At 36.4% G+C, this 13,873-nt stretch overlaps 1 protein-coding gene across 3 annotated transcripts in view; it reads right to left on the bottom strand.

Moving 5' to 3' along the window:
- Positions 1–5,954: 5,954 nt before the first annotated feature.
- The window catches only part of WDR26 (WD repeat domain 26), a 41,883-nt gene continuing 33,964 nt past the window's right edge, over positions 5,955–13,873 (bottom strand). For 2 of the 3 annotated variants that reach the window (XM_036848994.1, XM_036849650.1), the window contains exons 13-14: positions 13,167–13,352; positions 5,955–10,477 (exon numbers count right to left, since the gene is read on the bottom strand). In XM_036848994.1, coding sequence (XP_036704889.1) covers positions 10,452–10,477; positions 13,167–13,352 — 212 coding nt within the window. In that variant the 3' untranslated portion in view covers positions 5,955–10,451. Of the gene's footprint in view, positions 10,478–13,166; positions 13,353–13,873 lie in introns of those variants that run through there. The other variant, XM_036850483.1, reaches the window with a different exon arrangement.

Raw genomic sequence — 13,873 nt, 5'->3', positions numbered from 1 at the left:
TATTGCTTGTTTGTAATCAAAGGCAGGAAAGGGGGTAACTCTAGTTTTTTGTTTGGATTTTTTAGGGGCTCTTCTACAAATTATGAAAAGAGGGAAAAAGCACTGACTTTAAAAGCTGTGGTTAAGATGCTAAAGATTAATTTTCTGTGCTTTCAACTGATTGGAGAGTTGCAGAGACCCTTAGAGATCATTTGGTCTAACTTCATCTTAGAGAGAACTGAGCTCTGGGGATTGCGTCTGGAATCCTCCGGGTTAGTCCAGTGTTCTTTCTCTCCCTTATCACTTCTCTTCCCTGTCCATCTGTGAAGGTAGTACCCTGGGCCCAGCCAGTGCAGACTACTATGGCATGCTCCTGGGTGCAGAATATTTTTATCCGTGTATTCTGTCATTTTCCTTTGCCCTTTTCCTTCCATCCCGTCAGTGGTTAGCAGGTGCGCTTGCTAATCGCTGGACTCTCAGCTGAGAGAGCCGAGGAAGAAAGATCTAAGGTGCAGCTCGGTTCATCAAAGCCTGACAGCCACCTTTTCATGCCACACAGATGACAATGGAATAATAATCCAAATCTGCTTCCTCTCATCTGAGCTTACTTTGAATTTGAGGGATAAGAAAGCTCCCCATGGAACTTTTTCTTCTGTGGCACTTACCACTTTCTATCTGTTGTTATGGTTATTTGTATGCAGTTAATCTCTCCTACTAGACTGTACACTCCTGGAGGGCAGAGTAGCCTCTTATTCATATTTGTATCTTTTTCCTATTGCTCCTGGCACCTAACGCAGTCCATGCCTTGCGCACGGAAACAGTAAATGATTGTTGAATGAATACATAAATCTGATTATGTTGTCCTATTGCTCTTTCAGCATGAAGTCTAACTAATGTCCTTTACATCAGGGAAGTAAGAAGCAATGGAGCAACATAATCAAAATCTACCATCTGTTTTCGAGGCAGTCACATTATGGAATGTTCTAAGACATGCTAGGTTAGGAAAGGAAACTGCTGTATTCGGTGTACTGGAGACTTGTGAAGTCAACTTTACTCACAAGTAATATTTTGTCAGAAGTAATTGTGATGGAAAGTATTATGTACTAGGTATAATTAATTACCCCCTGCATGTCAGTAAAATTGTTCTAATACGTGGAAACAGGCAGCAAGATAGAGAAGGGAAGTCTTGAAATTCTATGCCTGTTATCTAGATTGCTGCCACCTGAGATTGTGTACTTTAAGCCAAAAATACTATTTTGCAATGTAGTGTAACAAAGATTGAAATATTCTTGGTGTAGTGAAACTACAGTTAATAAGGCTGTTCAAAGAATGGGCTATTCTATCTGAGCATTTGTCAGTGAAGCCTTTTGGTTTTAAGCCATACTTACCGTGAAAATTCTAAAAAGTAGTAGTCAAATTGTTTTGCTCTAAATACAATCTGAGGACTGAGGGTCATTCAGAGCCTTAGGGTGAGCATTGTGAACTGCAGTAATCACAGTAATAATCACCGTCAGGACATAGACGTTAAAGGGATTGATCACTAAGAGCTCAAGTTGCTCTTTAGAATAAATTCCTTGATAAAAGCTGTTTTTGTTTTCAGTGGCTTCCCTCTGAGGCTGGGTGAGGAGTGAGTGGGTGGGTGGGTGGTCAGAATCAGCTAGCTGTCAGAGGTTTGACCATGGCTTGCCCTGCTGTGTATTTGGTTTGCTACATCCGTTATGGAACAGTCTTGGTTTCACCTGTATTAGTTCCCATTCAACATTAGCGCCTAGTCAGAATGTGAGTCAGTCTAGCAAATACTGAAATTGCTGTTCTCCAGTGGAGCACCTTGTGTGTAGATGTGGAGAGGACTAGTAAAGACGCGGAGTTACACACTGCTATACCATCACTCTCCAGCCATCTCTCTGATTCCTGCTTCCCTTCTAAGCACCCGGTGCTTTGTCAGAATCCCCACTTTGTTATTTATCCGGGGGACTTGGTTCATCTTAAATCTGCTATTCTAAGTACCATATATTCTTTGGGCAAGAGGCTGGCACTTGAACAAGGAAGAAGCTTGAATCCTTCGTCTGTTTTCACAGCTCAATTCATTCAAATTGATAATCTCTGAAGGAGAGGATGTAACGTGGAATCAAGTTCTAGCGCCTGACCTTATCACTTTATCTCATCAGCAGCCTATTTCACAGGTTGGATGCAAAGCTGGTGAGGGTTGAACTTGACAGCTCAATTAAAAAGCAACAACAACAACAAAAAAAAGCAACAAGTTTGGCTGCCACTGCATCTCCTGTATCAGAGTGACCTGCCGGGCAAGGCTAGCTTCTGGTGTAGCTCTGTATAAAGATACTAACTTTTTGGAAGACAGTAACAGGACTAATCCGTGTCAATTGGTAATCTTCTGTTTTACCAGTTACAATAATCAAACTTACGGGCATTCTTGTTTTATCTATAACCTACTACCGTCCCTCTCCCACACTATTTTGAAGCCAATACCAGACATCAGTACATATGTAGTATTTTTACACATATCTCTGTAAGATAAGGGTTCTTAAAACACACACACACAGTCCCAGCATCATACATAAATTGGTAATTACTTAGTACTAAATATCCAATGGGTGCTCCAATTTCCCCCATTGGCTCAAGGTTTATAGTTGGTGTGTTCACATTGGGATTCAGCAAAGATCTGTACATTTCATTTGGTTAATGTCCTTAAGCCTCTTAATCTACTAAATTCCCTATTATTTTCCTTGCAATTTGTTGAAGAAACTGTTTCATTGGACATAGCAATCATTTGTTGTGTAGAACCTCCAGTATTCTGGCTTTTGCTGACTGCCATAAACTCTTAAAAAAAATCGTTTGTGGTTTTACTATGTGCATTCTCACCCATCGCAATGCTGTCTGTTAAGATACTGTTAGCTTCTTTCATAGATGAGGGAACTCTGACAGATCAGTAATTTGTCTAAAGTGACACACCAAGTGATAGGATTTATATTTAAATCCAAAACCACTACTTTATCAAACAATTTAAAGACATTCAAATTTATTGTGGGGGTTTTCTTCTATTAAACTTCATGAGTCTGTTTTATTGGTTGCTTTAATTGTATGGAGAAAAATCTGTATAATTTCAAAAGTGTCATTTTCTTGTATGAACTACACAGTTAACTAGAATCAGTAAAGTGTGCCCTTAAATGTTTTACCTATCTTTGACAAGTTTTTAACAGCCAATTTTTAATCTAGGGTATAAGTGACCATCTACAGACCAAGGGAGGTTTATGTGGTGTAGTGGCTAATAGCATAAGCTCAGGGGCACCTGGCTTTGAATCCCAGCTCCTTCATACCAGTTAATTTATTTAAGGCTACTTCCCTCATTTGTAAAATGGAAATTAGAGTATTTGCCCCATGAAGGTACCTTGAGAATTAAATGAGAATGGAATGAGTGGCTCATCCATAGAGACTGGCCTAAAGTAAGCACCCAGTATATTAGTCCGAAGGAATACCTGTTCTGTACTCGTGTTACTCAACGACCAAATAGTGTGTGCGTTGTGGTTAGTCCCTCTCATTACCATTCTTGCTCCTGCTTTTAATTCTTGGTCTCATTGCTGAAGTAATAATATAGCATAGTCCCACGGTTTTCAAAAACCACCAGTAAGTGGATCAGTGTCAGCTGACAACATACAATTACCTGACGTGTTAACAAATTTGACTTGTGATCTGGAAGGTGGCTTTGAAATCTAAAAGTTAAAAAAGCCTTCAGTTGAGTCTCACATGCCCTTGGATTTAGGAGTTAAAAGCACAGGCTTTGGAATCAAACGGGGGTTTGAATCCCAGTACTACCATCTATTAACTGTATTTCAGTTACCTTAAGCCTGAGTTTATCATTGAAAAAAAGTGAGCAATACTTGCTTACAGAGATAGAAGTTTAAATAATGTATATAAAGTGCCTGGTACCCGATAAGCACTCCAGTTATTTATACAAACACTAGGAGAAAGCATAGAAAGAAAAAGGAAATTAAAACCAAACCAGTTGAATAGTATCAGTTCTTTGTGGACAAGAAAACAAAATGTTACTGAAAACTTTTTTTCATGCAAACCCATTAACAGGGGAAAAAGAAAACAAAATCTTACTGAAAAGTTTTTTTCATGCAAATCCATTAATGGGAAAAAGAGCCCATTTACACATAGTGTGAAAGAACTTTTAGAACAAGTTTTTCATTGATAATAAAATCAAGACCCCTTTTCTGAATTCATAGGCCACAAACTGATATTTTTCCATTCGGGGGATGAGGGAAAGTTATTCAATATTTGGAAACTATTTGGTATACAACTCCCAATTCAATGTGTAGCTGCATTTTAAAATTATATTCAAAATGAGGAAAAAGCTACACAGGAGAACTTAAATGAAGAACATTAGCACATTCATTTATTTGAATTCTAGATATGGCGTATCACCATGGCTAATTATGTCTTGAATAAGATGTTAAAAGTCTTAAATTGTGTATGAGGGACTCGAGTTGCATCAATTTAATAGTGACCAAAGAAGCCACTAATCCTCGCATCAGAAAAGGAAATTAAAACTTGCTGAAAATTTGTTCTTGTTCTTCCCTGTTCCCATCATTAGCTCTACATTACATGCCGATTTAGTATTTTGTTAATCACGTGATTGTACTGTTTCCTATACGGCAGGCCCATGTTAAGCACGCTCGTCAGGTTTGAGGGAGAAGAGCCCTGCCACAGAACCAATGGCAGACACTTAAGATTCTTGGAAGTAGTGACAGGATGATGGGGTCATTTTGTTTGTTGAATGTTCTTTAACAGTTTTAAGTTTTTCTGGAAAAAATTTCAAGTAGAAGTCATGAAATGATGTTAACTGAAGACCATCAACTTTTCTTTTGCTTAAATGAAAGGGAATTGAATTGTGTTTTTAAAATACAACTCTCTTAAGATTTATTAAGGTTGGGAAATTTTCTATACCTGGTGCTGCGATCTGGCATGAAACTTTAAGCTAAATCTGCAAAGTATAGCTGTATTTAAAGACTCCAAGTAGAAAAAACTTCTCTCTTGCCTGTTGATCAGAGGAAGTGGCAAACCGTACCTTTAAGGTGGTGAGCAGTAGTGTAGAAGCATTACCTCTCTCTGCCTCGTCAGTGGATCTACTATCCTAAGCCGAGTCTCCACTGATTGCCTGCCAAATACTAATTTTTCACATTTGAACTTCCTTTTCCTTGTAGTAAAAATCGTAAAGCCTACTTCTGTAATAATTCACCCTGATGGGCAATTGGTTTTCCTTTCCTTTTTTTCATAAATACAAATGTACTATATAGGTTTGTATACATTGAATGCTTTCTCCAAGGATATCTTTAAATAACTATATATTTGTTATGAAATAAATTTTAATTTCAAACTGGAAATATATTTTCTCCCCTTGTCAGCATATCCACTGCCTAAACACATAATTTCAGACGCAGTAATATTTTTGAACATGTGGCATATGATTCCTTTAAAAATGCAAATGTTCCTGAGAGTTTTCTAAATTAATCCATGATTACAACACAATAGCTCTTTAAAAAAAAGATATCTCAACTGGCAAAGCAGTGCTCCGTTAGACACCACTAAAAAAACTCCAGGTAAATCTATGGATGTCAAATTCAGCAAATCAATTGTTTTAGGTAAAAATAGTACTAGTTAGACACTCAGGCTAATAGGTATTAGGAGATTTAACACAGCAACAATTACTTAATTATTCATTCTGTTTATTGGATTGAAAGGGAATACAAACGATTGGTTAAGTGCTATGCACTGACATGGAAAATGTGTATTAAAAAAAAAAAATCCCAGGAAAGCAAATCAAAGTTAATGTAGATTCAATTGAACAAAAATTTAAAGACATTTAAAATACTACACATTTATAAAATAAAAGTTAACAAAGGGTGTTTTGTAAATAATTAGTAGAACAAGTGAAAATAAATATATCAGAGACCTGAAGTTTCTTATGCTTTAATGAAATAATAAAGCAAAGAAATTTAAACTACTAAATATAATCTGAGAGGCAGTTGAAAAAAAAAAAAACAACCCAATATTTAAGAACACAATCCTTTGAAACATTTAATCAGTCCATAGCAAATAGTTATTATATATCAAAAGCTCTAAGTTTTAACTAGTTCCACCACAATGCCATGTAAATCTTGACAATTTAGAAATCTTGAGATCAACACTTAAGTTCTTTTCTTGATCTCTACAGCTTGGTTTGTAAGTACATACATGCTTTTGTGGATCTATTCCCCTCGCCACACACACACATTTTCAAGGAGCCAATAACATTTTTTTCCATCTGTGCCTAAAAATGTTCCGATTCAGCTTTTAGCACATTGACCCTGATGATGAAAATGTTTTAAGGTAAAGATGGGGACACAATTTCAGTCTTATAAAAATATACCAGTATTAACCAAACCTTAAATTCAGAGAGGGCACTTCACATGTGCACGAGACTTTTAGTGAAACTGACAAGAACCCAGAACGGCTGTTTCCAGGACTTTTTATGAATTAAGTAATCTCTTTCACACACACAACACACACACGCACACATTTTTATTCTCTTAGTTTCATTAAATCCAGGCTATCTGGATTAAGTAGATAAGGGATGGGTTTTTATAGTTTTCATTTTTGCAACTATAGGGCAGCTACTATAACAATAGCTTAACAACACTGAAAATTTTCAATTAAGTTCACCCTGTTTTTAGAAAGTGTCTAAGTATAAATGCAGATTCACCTCTTCTTTTAAAGTTAGCGGTTTAAATTAAATCCGATATGGTTTTTGAAATGGAAGTAATATTTTGGAGAACAACCCCGAAAGAGAAGTTGCTAAAATCTAAATGAGAAATTAAAACGAAATAAAGATATTTATACACTTTAGAGATGGGACAAAAAGGATATTAAGAAAAATGTCTTCTTTCCTCCCCATTCAAAAGTAGCCATTCTTCTGCTGTGAAAGAAACTGACATGGATATTTCCCTTTCAAGACATGTACGTTATATTTACCACTGTGAGCAGAGGTGATAGGGTCAGTTCTTGTGTGCAGGAACCAACATCCTAAAAAAGAAAATTTCAAGATGGGGAGGGGTGGGGGAAAAAAGGGTTTTCTATTAATGTCATGAAATGCCACTCCAGAGGGAGAACACTCCTAATAATAAAAATTACCATATTACTAGTGTGATTTCAAATTAAGAAAATACTGATAAAAATTGATTTTCTTCCTTTCAATTAGCAAGTTATTTTAATTACTTAAGTTTATTTTTAAAGTTAGGTAATCCCTTTCTGTTCTCCCACCCACTGAAATGGGCCAATGTGTAGGGGCATTTGCAAAAAAAAAATTTCCTGTTTAGACTACTTACCTGGTTAAATATAACATTTACCTGGCCAATAAGAGCAAAAGAAATGTAGCTAGCTAGAATGAACACTAATGACATACAAAAACCCAAACTGAAGCTTTGTCATCCCTCCCAGCTAATTCCCCAACTCTAATTCACCACCCACACACCAGTCTTAGGAATCCCCAAATCCAACACTGTACTACTAATAACCAGTTATTTGGAGGAAAAAGACATTTAATTTCATACGTGCTCTAGCCCTTAATCAATGAATAGTAACAACAAAAAAACATTTTTAAGCACATGGAAATGAGCCTACTAACCTGATTTTTGGAGCCAAAATTCTCCACTCTATTTTGATCTATGTGCAAAAAGTATTGGTACTTTTCAGTTTATACATTTGTTAGTATCTTGCAGCTGGCTTGGTAGTATTCTCACTCTGTATATTCTCACCTCAAGCCTATATAGAGACTACAGCACTGTCAGAAGTTTTCAGTTAAGAGCTATGAGTTAGACCATCCTGCTATCAGGTTCTTTGTACCATAAAATCCTAGGTATCTTCATTTATTTTACCTTTCTAGCACAGTCGCTGCATGGCACATGCATGAAGTAGACGTTTACAGCAAATTGGCACAGTAAAGTACCAGTATATATAGGAAGCTGCCAGTTAAGACAGACTTGGAACACAAACTCACCTAGCTGCTATAGAAACCTTTGCATAGTTGTTACTCCGTTTTAATGGAGTTATGTTCTTGTAAAATGTGCCTCACTTTTACTCCACTTTTTTAAAGTGTTTTTAACTGTACTTCAGAAGCACTCTGAAAACTCAGATCTAGGGGTGGCTGGGTGAAGTATAGTAGACTCTGAGCGCCAAATTGCCCCTGAATGGGCACAAATCTCCGTGAATGTTACAAATGTACCGTAGCACACTGTAACCAAATTTGTAAACAGCTGTGGAGTTTCTATGCCCACATTTTGTTAGTGATGTTACCATAGAGATTGGGGTGTATTAACGGCTTCAGGGTATACATGAATCACTTAAAATATGAATGGATTTAACTGTACTGAGGTAAAGAGAAGTTGCCACTTAATTACATACAGTTACCAATGAAGATTTTATTCAAGCTTAAAGTAAAAAGTAATTTTAGTTAAGAAAAATGAAGTACCAGATAAACTGTAACATATAGTTATTTTAACTTAGAAGTATCAAAACAGGAATTCTTGATTCTCTAAGTGGTGGTCTCTGCAAAATGGAGCTTAAAGAAATCTTTTACATTACCAATTTGATAAAATAATCTGCTGACCACGATCTGTCATTTTTCTCTTATTATGAGCTTCTGGGAGAATCCGAGCTATTTTAAGGCCAATTGTGTTTTTCTTTCTTCTCCCCTTCCCTGACTTTACCATTTCTCCCTGCTACCTTCCCCTACCCACCCATCCCCCGACGGAAGAACTCCTAACATCCAAGCCTTTCTCTTCTTTGTGGATTCTGAAGGAGTCTACTCATGGTAATAATATATTATAGACTTGGCTGGGCCGAAAGGGAACAGTGTAAGACTTTTTCTTCACCAGAATCTTATTTTGGGGGTATTCCCACTCCTCTTCCCAACATAACAGCTATGGTCACCATATTTATATCCTCTCCTAAAGAGGGGAGGGAATTTCAAAGGAGACTATGTATGTTGTACTCAGCTGTTATGGGGTTTAAAAGCACAACGTGAACATCAGGCTTTTGGCTTATTTTAAACGTGAAATTCTCAAAATTAAAAGTGCTTTTCCATGAAGGAAACCCTTCCTTAAACTAAAAGGGGAGGCGAGAGGGAGACTATCCACAGCACCAGTTTAGAATGAGGTTCAGTATGGCAATATCTGAAAAACTGAGAAGAGATATTCTTTAAATTTACGTATCCCTATATGTCAAAATATTAAGGGCAATTAGAGAAATGACTCCTAGGTTTTAAACCCAGTTTAAGTATGTCTGTAACCTGCTGAATTCTTCTAACAAGCTCAATTATACTATGAATTTCCAAAGTGTTATATCTGCTGACTTCTACTCTCTTGCTAGATCACACCAAAATGATTCCCCAAGTTGAGAACAACTTGGAACAAGCTTTGTTGAAAACCTAAACTGACTACTGATCTCTCATGTTGGTATAAATTTAAAATTCTCGTTATGAATCTTGAATTTCTTGAAGATCAGGTACTGATGTTCCTTCGGGAATAAAACAAAAGGGGGAAAATCTTCAAAGCGCTACCCTGAACTTCCTGTGTGATGTCCTTCCAAGCACTGTTTCTGACCAGGTCTCATGTGGTATTCCAGAAGAGCATCAGTTATACTGCGTATCTAAGTCATAGAGGAAACTCTTTTTAAGCTGGTTTAGATTCCAAATGTATACAAATGAAGTCACTTTAATCCTATAAATACTTCTTAATTTATTTTTAAAAAATTGTGCTGTTAACCCTTTTACGGGGCAACAAGCCATGTGAAAAGTACAAAACTTTTTGTCAAATGTAATATTGAGAGTGCTTTTGACATAGTTCACTGGTTTATCATCTGGATCAGTATATACTGCGCAACGGGCAAGGCTAGAATCCATGAACCAAGCTGCAAAGATCTCAAGCTAAATAAGGCGGAAAGATTTGGAGAAACAAAAGAAGGAAATTCTTTCCTATCCAATGTATACTCTTCAGACTAATGCACTCTTTCTATCAAGCCTTCTAAACTGTTAAATAAAGTTTTCCAAACAAGCATTTAAACTTCATTACACAGAAGAGCAACAAGAATGGATCCTGCCCGACAAAAGGCAGGAGGGAGAAAATTATATATACTGAGTTCAATGGGTAAGCCTGAATGTAGCACAGTTCTTCACAACCGATGGGGGGATAATTCAACATGGTGTCCAACAACGTTCTAACGACGTGCTTCATCTCAACTGGTTACTATGAAGCAAGGTGTAAATGTTTGGCCCCAGTCGGGCTTCAGAAATGGTTCTTTTTTCATGACGAGCATGTCTGTCCAGCTATCAATCATGTTTGTTTGCACCAAATCCCAAGCCATTAAAATACGACTAATTTTAAGTTAAACAGAAGTCGTCTGCTCCAAATTCGCCATCAACTATCCATGCTACTGCATTCCTCTGAATGAAGACAAGATGAAATGTGTATTGGGGGAAAAGAGGAAGAAGAGGGGAGGGGGAGAAAAAAGTTACCAGTTAGAAAGTTTTAAAATCAGCATCATGACATTACAAAATATCGTAACATTAGAAAACAATCACATCAAGGCAAATTCTTGATACTTTCATCATTATTGTTAAAACCGTGTCCACATCACATCTTAGGCTATATATTACAGTCTAAACTCAGGATTATTTTGAATATTGGAGAATCCAAGAGAATAATCATATTGGAATCTCATACTTTAAAAATGAACCTTGAAATACTTATGCAGAATAGAAAAATCTTTATGGTAGTTTACAATAGAAGAGAATAAAGAAGATCTGGCAGCCCAAGGTAAACTGTGCATTATAACTATGTATTTAATTCTCCTTTCAGTGGCTCAGTTTGAAATTCTGCAATATCACCCTACTCTTCTGTGTGTGTGGGGGAGGGGTAATGTGTCAACAGCTCTACCGATACAAATTCACACACTCTACAATGCACCCATTTAAAGTGGACAATTCAATAGGTATTAGTGTATTCACAGGACTGTACAACCATCATGACAATCAATTTTAGAATATTTTCATCACCATTAGCAGTTGTAAGCAAACCCTCACCCCCCAATCCTAAACAACTACTAGTCTACTTTCTCTATGGATTAGCCTATTCCGGACCATTTCATATAAATGGAACCACAGTAGGTGCTCTTTTGTGTCTGGCTTGTTTCACTTAGCATATTGTTTTCAAAGTTCATCCATGTTGTAGCATGCATTAGTACTTGATCCTATTCTATTTTATACAGTCCTCAAAAAAAAAAAATGCAGTATGGAACTTTACTGTTATAATAAAAGGTCAGCAATTCTTTTTGAAATTAAGTGAAATATTTTAACTTGAATGACTTATAGTATCTTAGGATATCATGATTTTTGAATGTCATTTCCTTAGCTTCATCTGTATTTTTCCAAAACGTCTATTCCAAACAGGTATTAATTAGAAAAAAAAGTTTTCAAGGGGGGGAGAAAGAACCCAGAAGATGCCTGCATAAAAGGCATTAACCAAATTTCTAGTTATACAGAAGCTGTTTTCCTATTTTAGGTATAAATGAAATTTTAGGGCGATACCTATGTTGCAAAGCACAACTGAAAATTGCTGAATTAGACCCAGTTCTTACAATTGGGCCAAGTTTGGCTCACCCACAATAATGAGTATCCACAATAGTTAAGTTACCAAATAGCAGTGTAACTTTTGTTTCACAGTAGTGGAAGCATAAACATACCCTTAAAGGTATGTCTAAAATAAATCCACCTACAAGGTAAATCTGTTACTATATACCTAATGTTTTCCTGCTTCTTCAAATCAAATATGTTTATTTGAAGAAATAACTTCCAAAATGACTACTAAAATTTGAAAAGCACATATAATCTCAGTTATACATCTCTAAAACATCTAAGAGAGTGGGGCTTGAAACCTAAAGAAGGACAACAACGAACAGTAGGAGATGAACAAGATTTTTGGTTTTAGCTGATTTCACAGAGGAATGTTGGAATGTCATGTAGTGATGTACAAATACAAAAAGGTCCTTGAAGGTTCTGAATAACTGAACAGTAATTCTCAAAGTTTTTGACCTGTGTGCTCTTCATGCTTTTTACTCTCATCTTTGGCTGTACATCCTCACCGACCAGTGAGATCTAGTCAAGTCTTTTACAGTTTGTACCACAAAGACAAAAGCACAAGAAAATATGCTTTTAAACCACACATGCTACCCTGACAACCCTCCTCCTCTAATAATAACTCAACTGAGAACGGTTGGTCATCTTTCTTACTAAAACATTTAGGTGGGACACTATGAACAAAAAAATCTGTTTATCTGTTTCTAGGTAAATTACTTCTTTCTAAGCAAACTAAATATTTTTGCTCTTGTTATCTCCTCTCTCTAGTACCAATATCTTGCTCAATTAAGCTCTGTCCTTAACTGTTAAGCTTTTTGGCTTTGGGCTTTCTTCAAGTATCTGAAAGTAGTGGAAAAAACCTTTCAGACCTAGATCTGAAGACCTGGCAGCTCTCAACAAGTTAACTAGTCTTGCCATGCTTCAGTTTTTACATCCACAGAAATGAGGATAAAAACACTTCTCTACTTCTCTTACAGGGCTATGAAGATGTTACACAAGACAGTGTATATAAAGGGCCTAGCAGACTGCCTGGCACATAGGTACATGATAAATTTTAGTTCCCTTCTTTTCTCTATTGGTATTAACAGATATTTATTTTTAAGGGTAAAACCATAATCAAGATCATTCTAAAGTTGTTCAAATTTCATATACTAGCTATTTTTTATGGGTATGAAAGTATAAAATACTTCTTGCTTGATGAAGCAAGATTTTCAATTAAATTTTGAAAGTGGCAATACTAACTGGATGTAAATGAGGTGGCACATCCCAGCTTATTCTCCCCACTGTCACCAATAAAACAAACAAACAAAATTCTGCTGTGTCTTAGATTAATTAAACTTCTGCGGAGTGAGATACAGTGTACAATCTCTAAATGAGGGAAAAAAATCGATTGTATCCCACACTTTAAATAAAGTGCCGCTTAAAAATGCTACAACTTTATGATAAGCAGGGCAACGTTTCATCTGGAGAAAACACAGGGATACTGTGTGATGGTTACCTTCAATATTCTGGTGGTCTATAAAAGGCGCTGGTCCCCATATTCTAACGGTGCCGTCATCTGAGGCGCTGGCCATCATGGATGGGATCTGTGGGTTCCAGCTCACACAGTTTACGGTACGTGTGTGCCCCGTCAGCTCCGCAATTGGCAGTTCACTACGTTTGTGCCAGATGTAAACCTTGTGATCTGAATAAACAGTAATTCAGAGAAAAGTCAGGGAGTTGTTACATATTAACAAAACCAACTGATTTTAAATTTACTGCTCATTACACATAGAACGTATAACTTATTAGAACTTGAAAGGACAACAAAAACAATGAATAATTTAACAAATTACCTTTTGAAAAAAGCCATTTTAATAAAATACATTTTTCCCTGTTACAGATGACTGACTAGCTTGCAAGTCACCACAAAATCTATCTGTAATATTCTGTAATACATAATATATAATCACAGTCAAGATCTTTGAATATAAACAAATCTAGGATAGAGACAGATTCTATGGAAATGAGAGGTGACAGAAAAGCAATGTATCCAAATTCAAATATAGCAATATAATAGCTAAATATTGAGTGCTTATAATGTACTAAGTATACTATTTAATCTTCACCACCATCACGAGGTGGGCACTATGCTTATCCCCTTTATGGATGGCGACTGAAGAACTGCAAGTTTAAGCAATCTGCTCATGGTTAACAGCCGGTAAA

The sequence above is a fragment of the Balaenoptera musculus genome, chromosome 1, assembly GCF_009873245.2.
Source record: "Balaenoptera musculus isolate JJ_BM4_2016_0621 chromosome 1, mBalMus1.pri.v3, whole genome shotgun sequence".
Classification (NCBI taxonomy): Eukaryota; Metazoa; Chordata; class Mammalia; order Artiodactyla; family Balaenopteridae; genus Balaenoptera; species Balaenoptera musculus.
The sequence above is the reverse complement of the archived record's forward strand: the minus strand, read 5'-3'. Positions and strand labels throughout refer to the sequence as shown.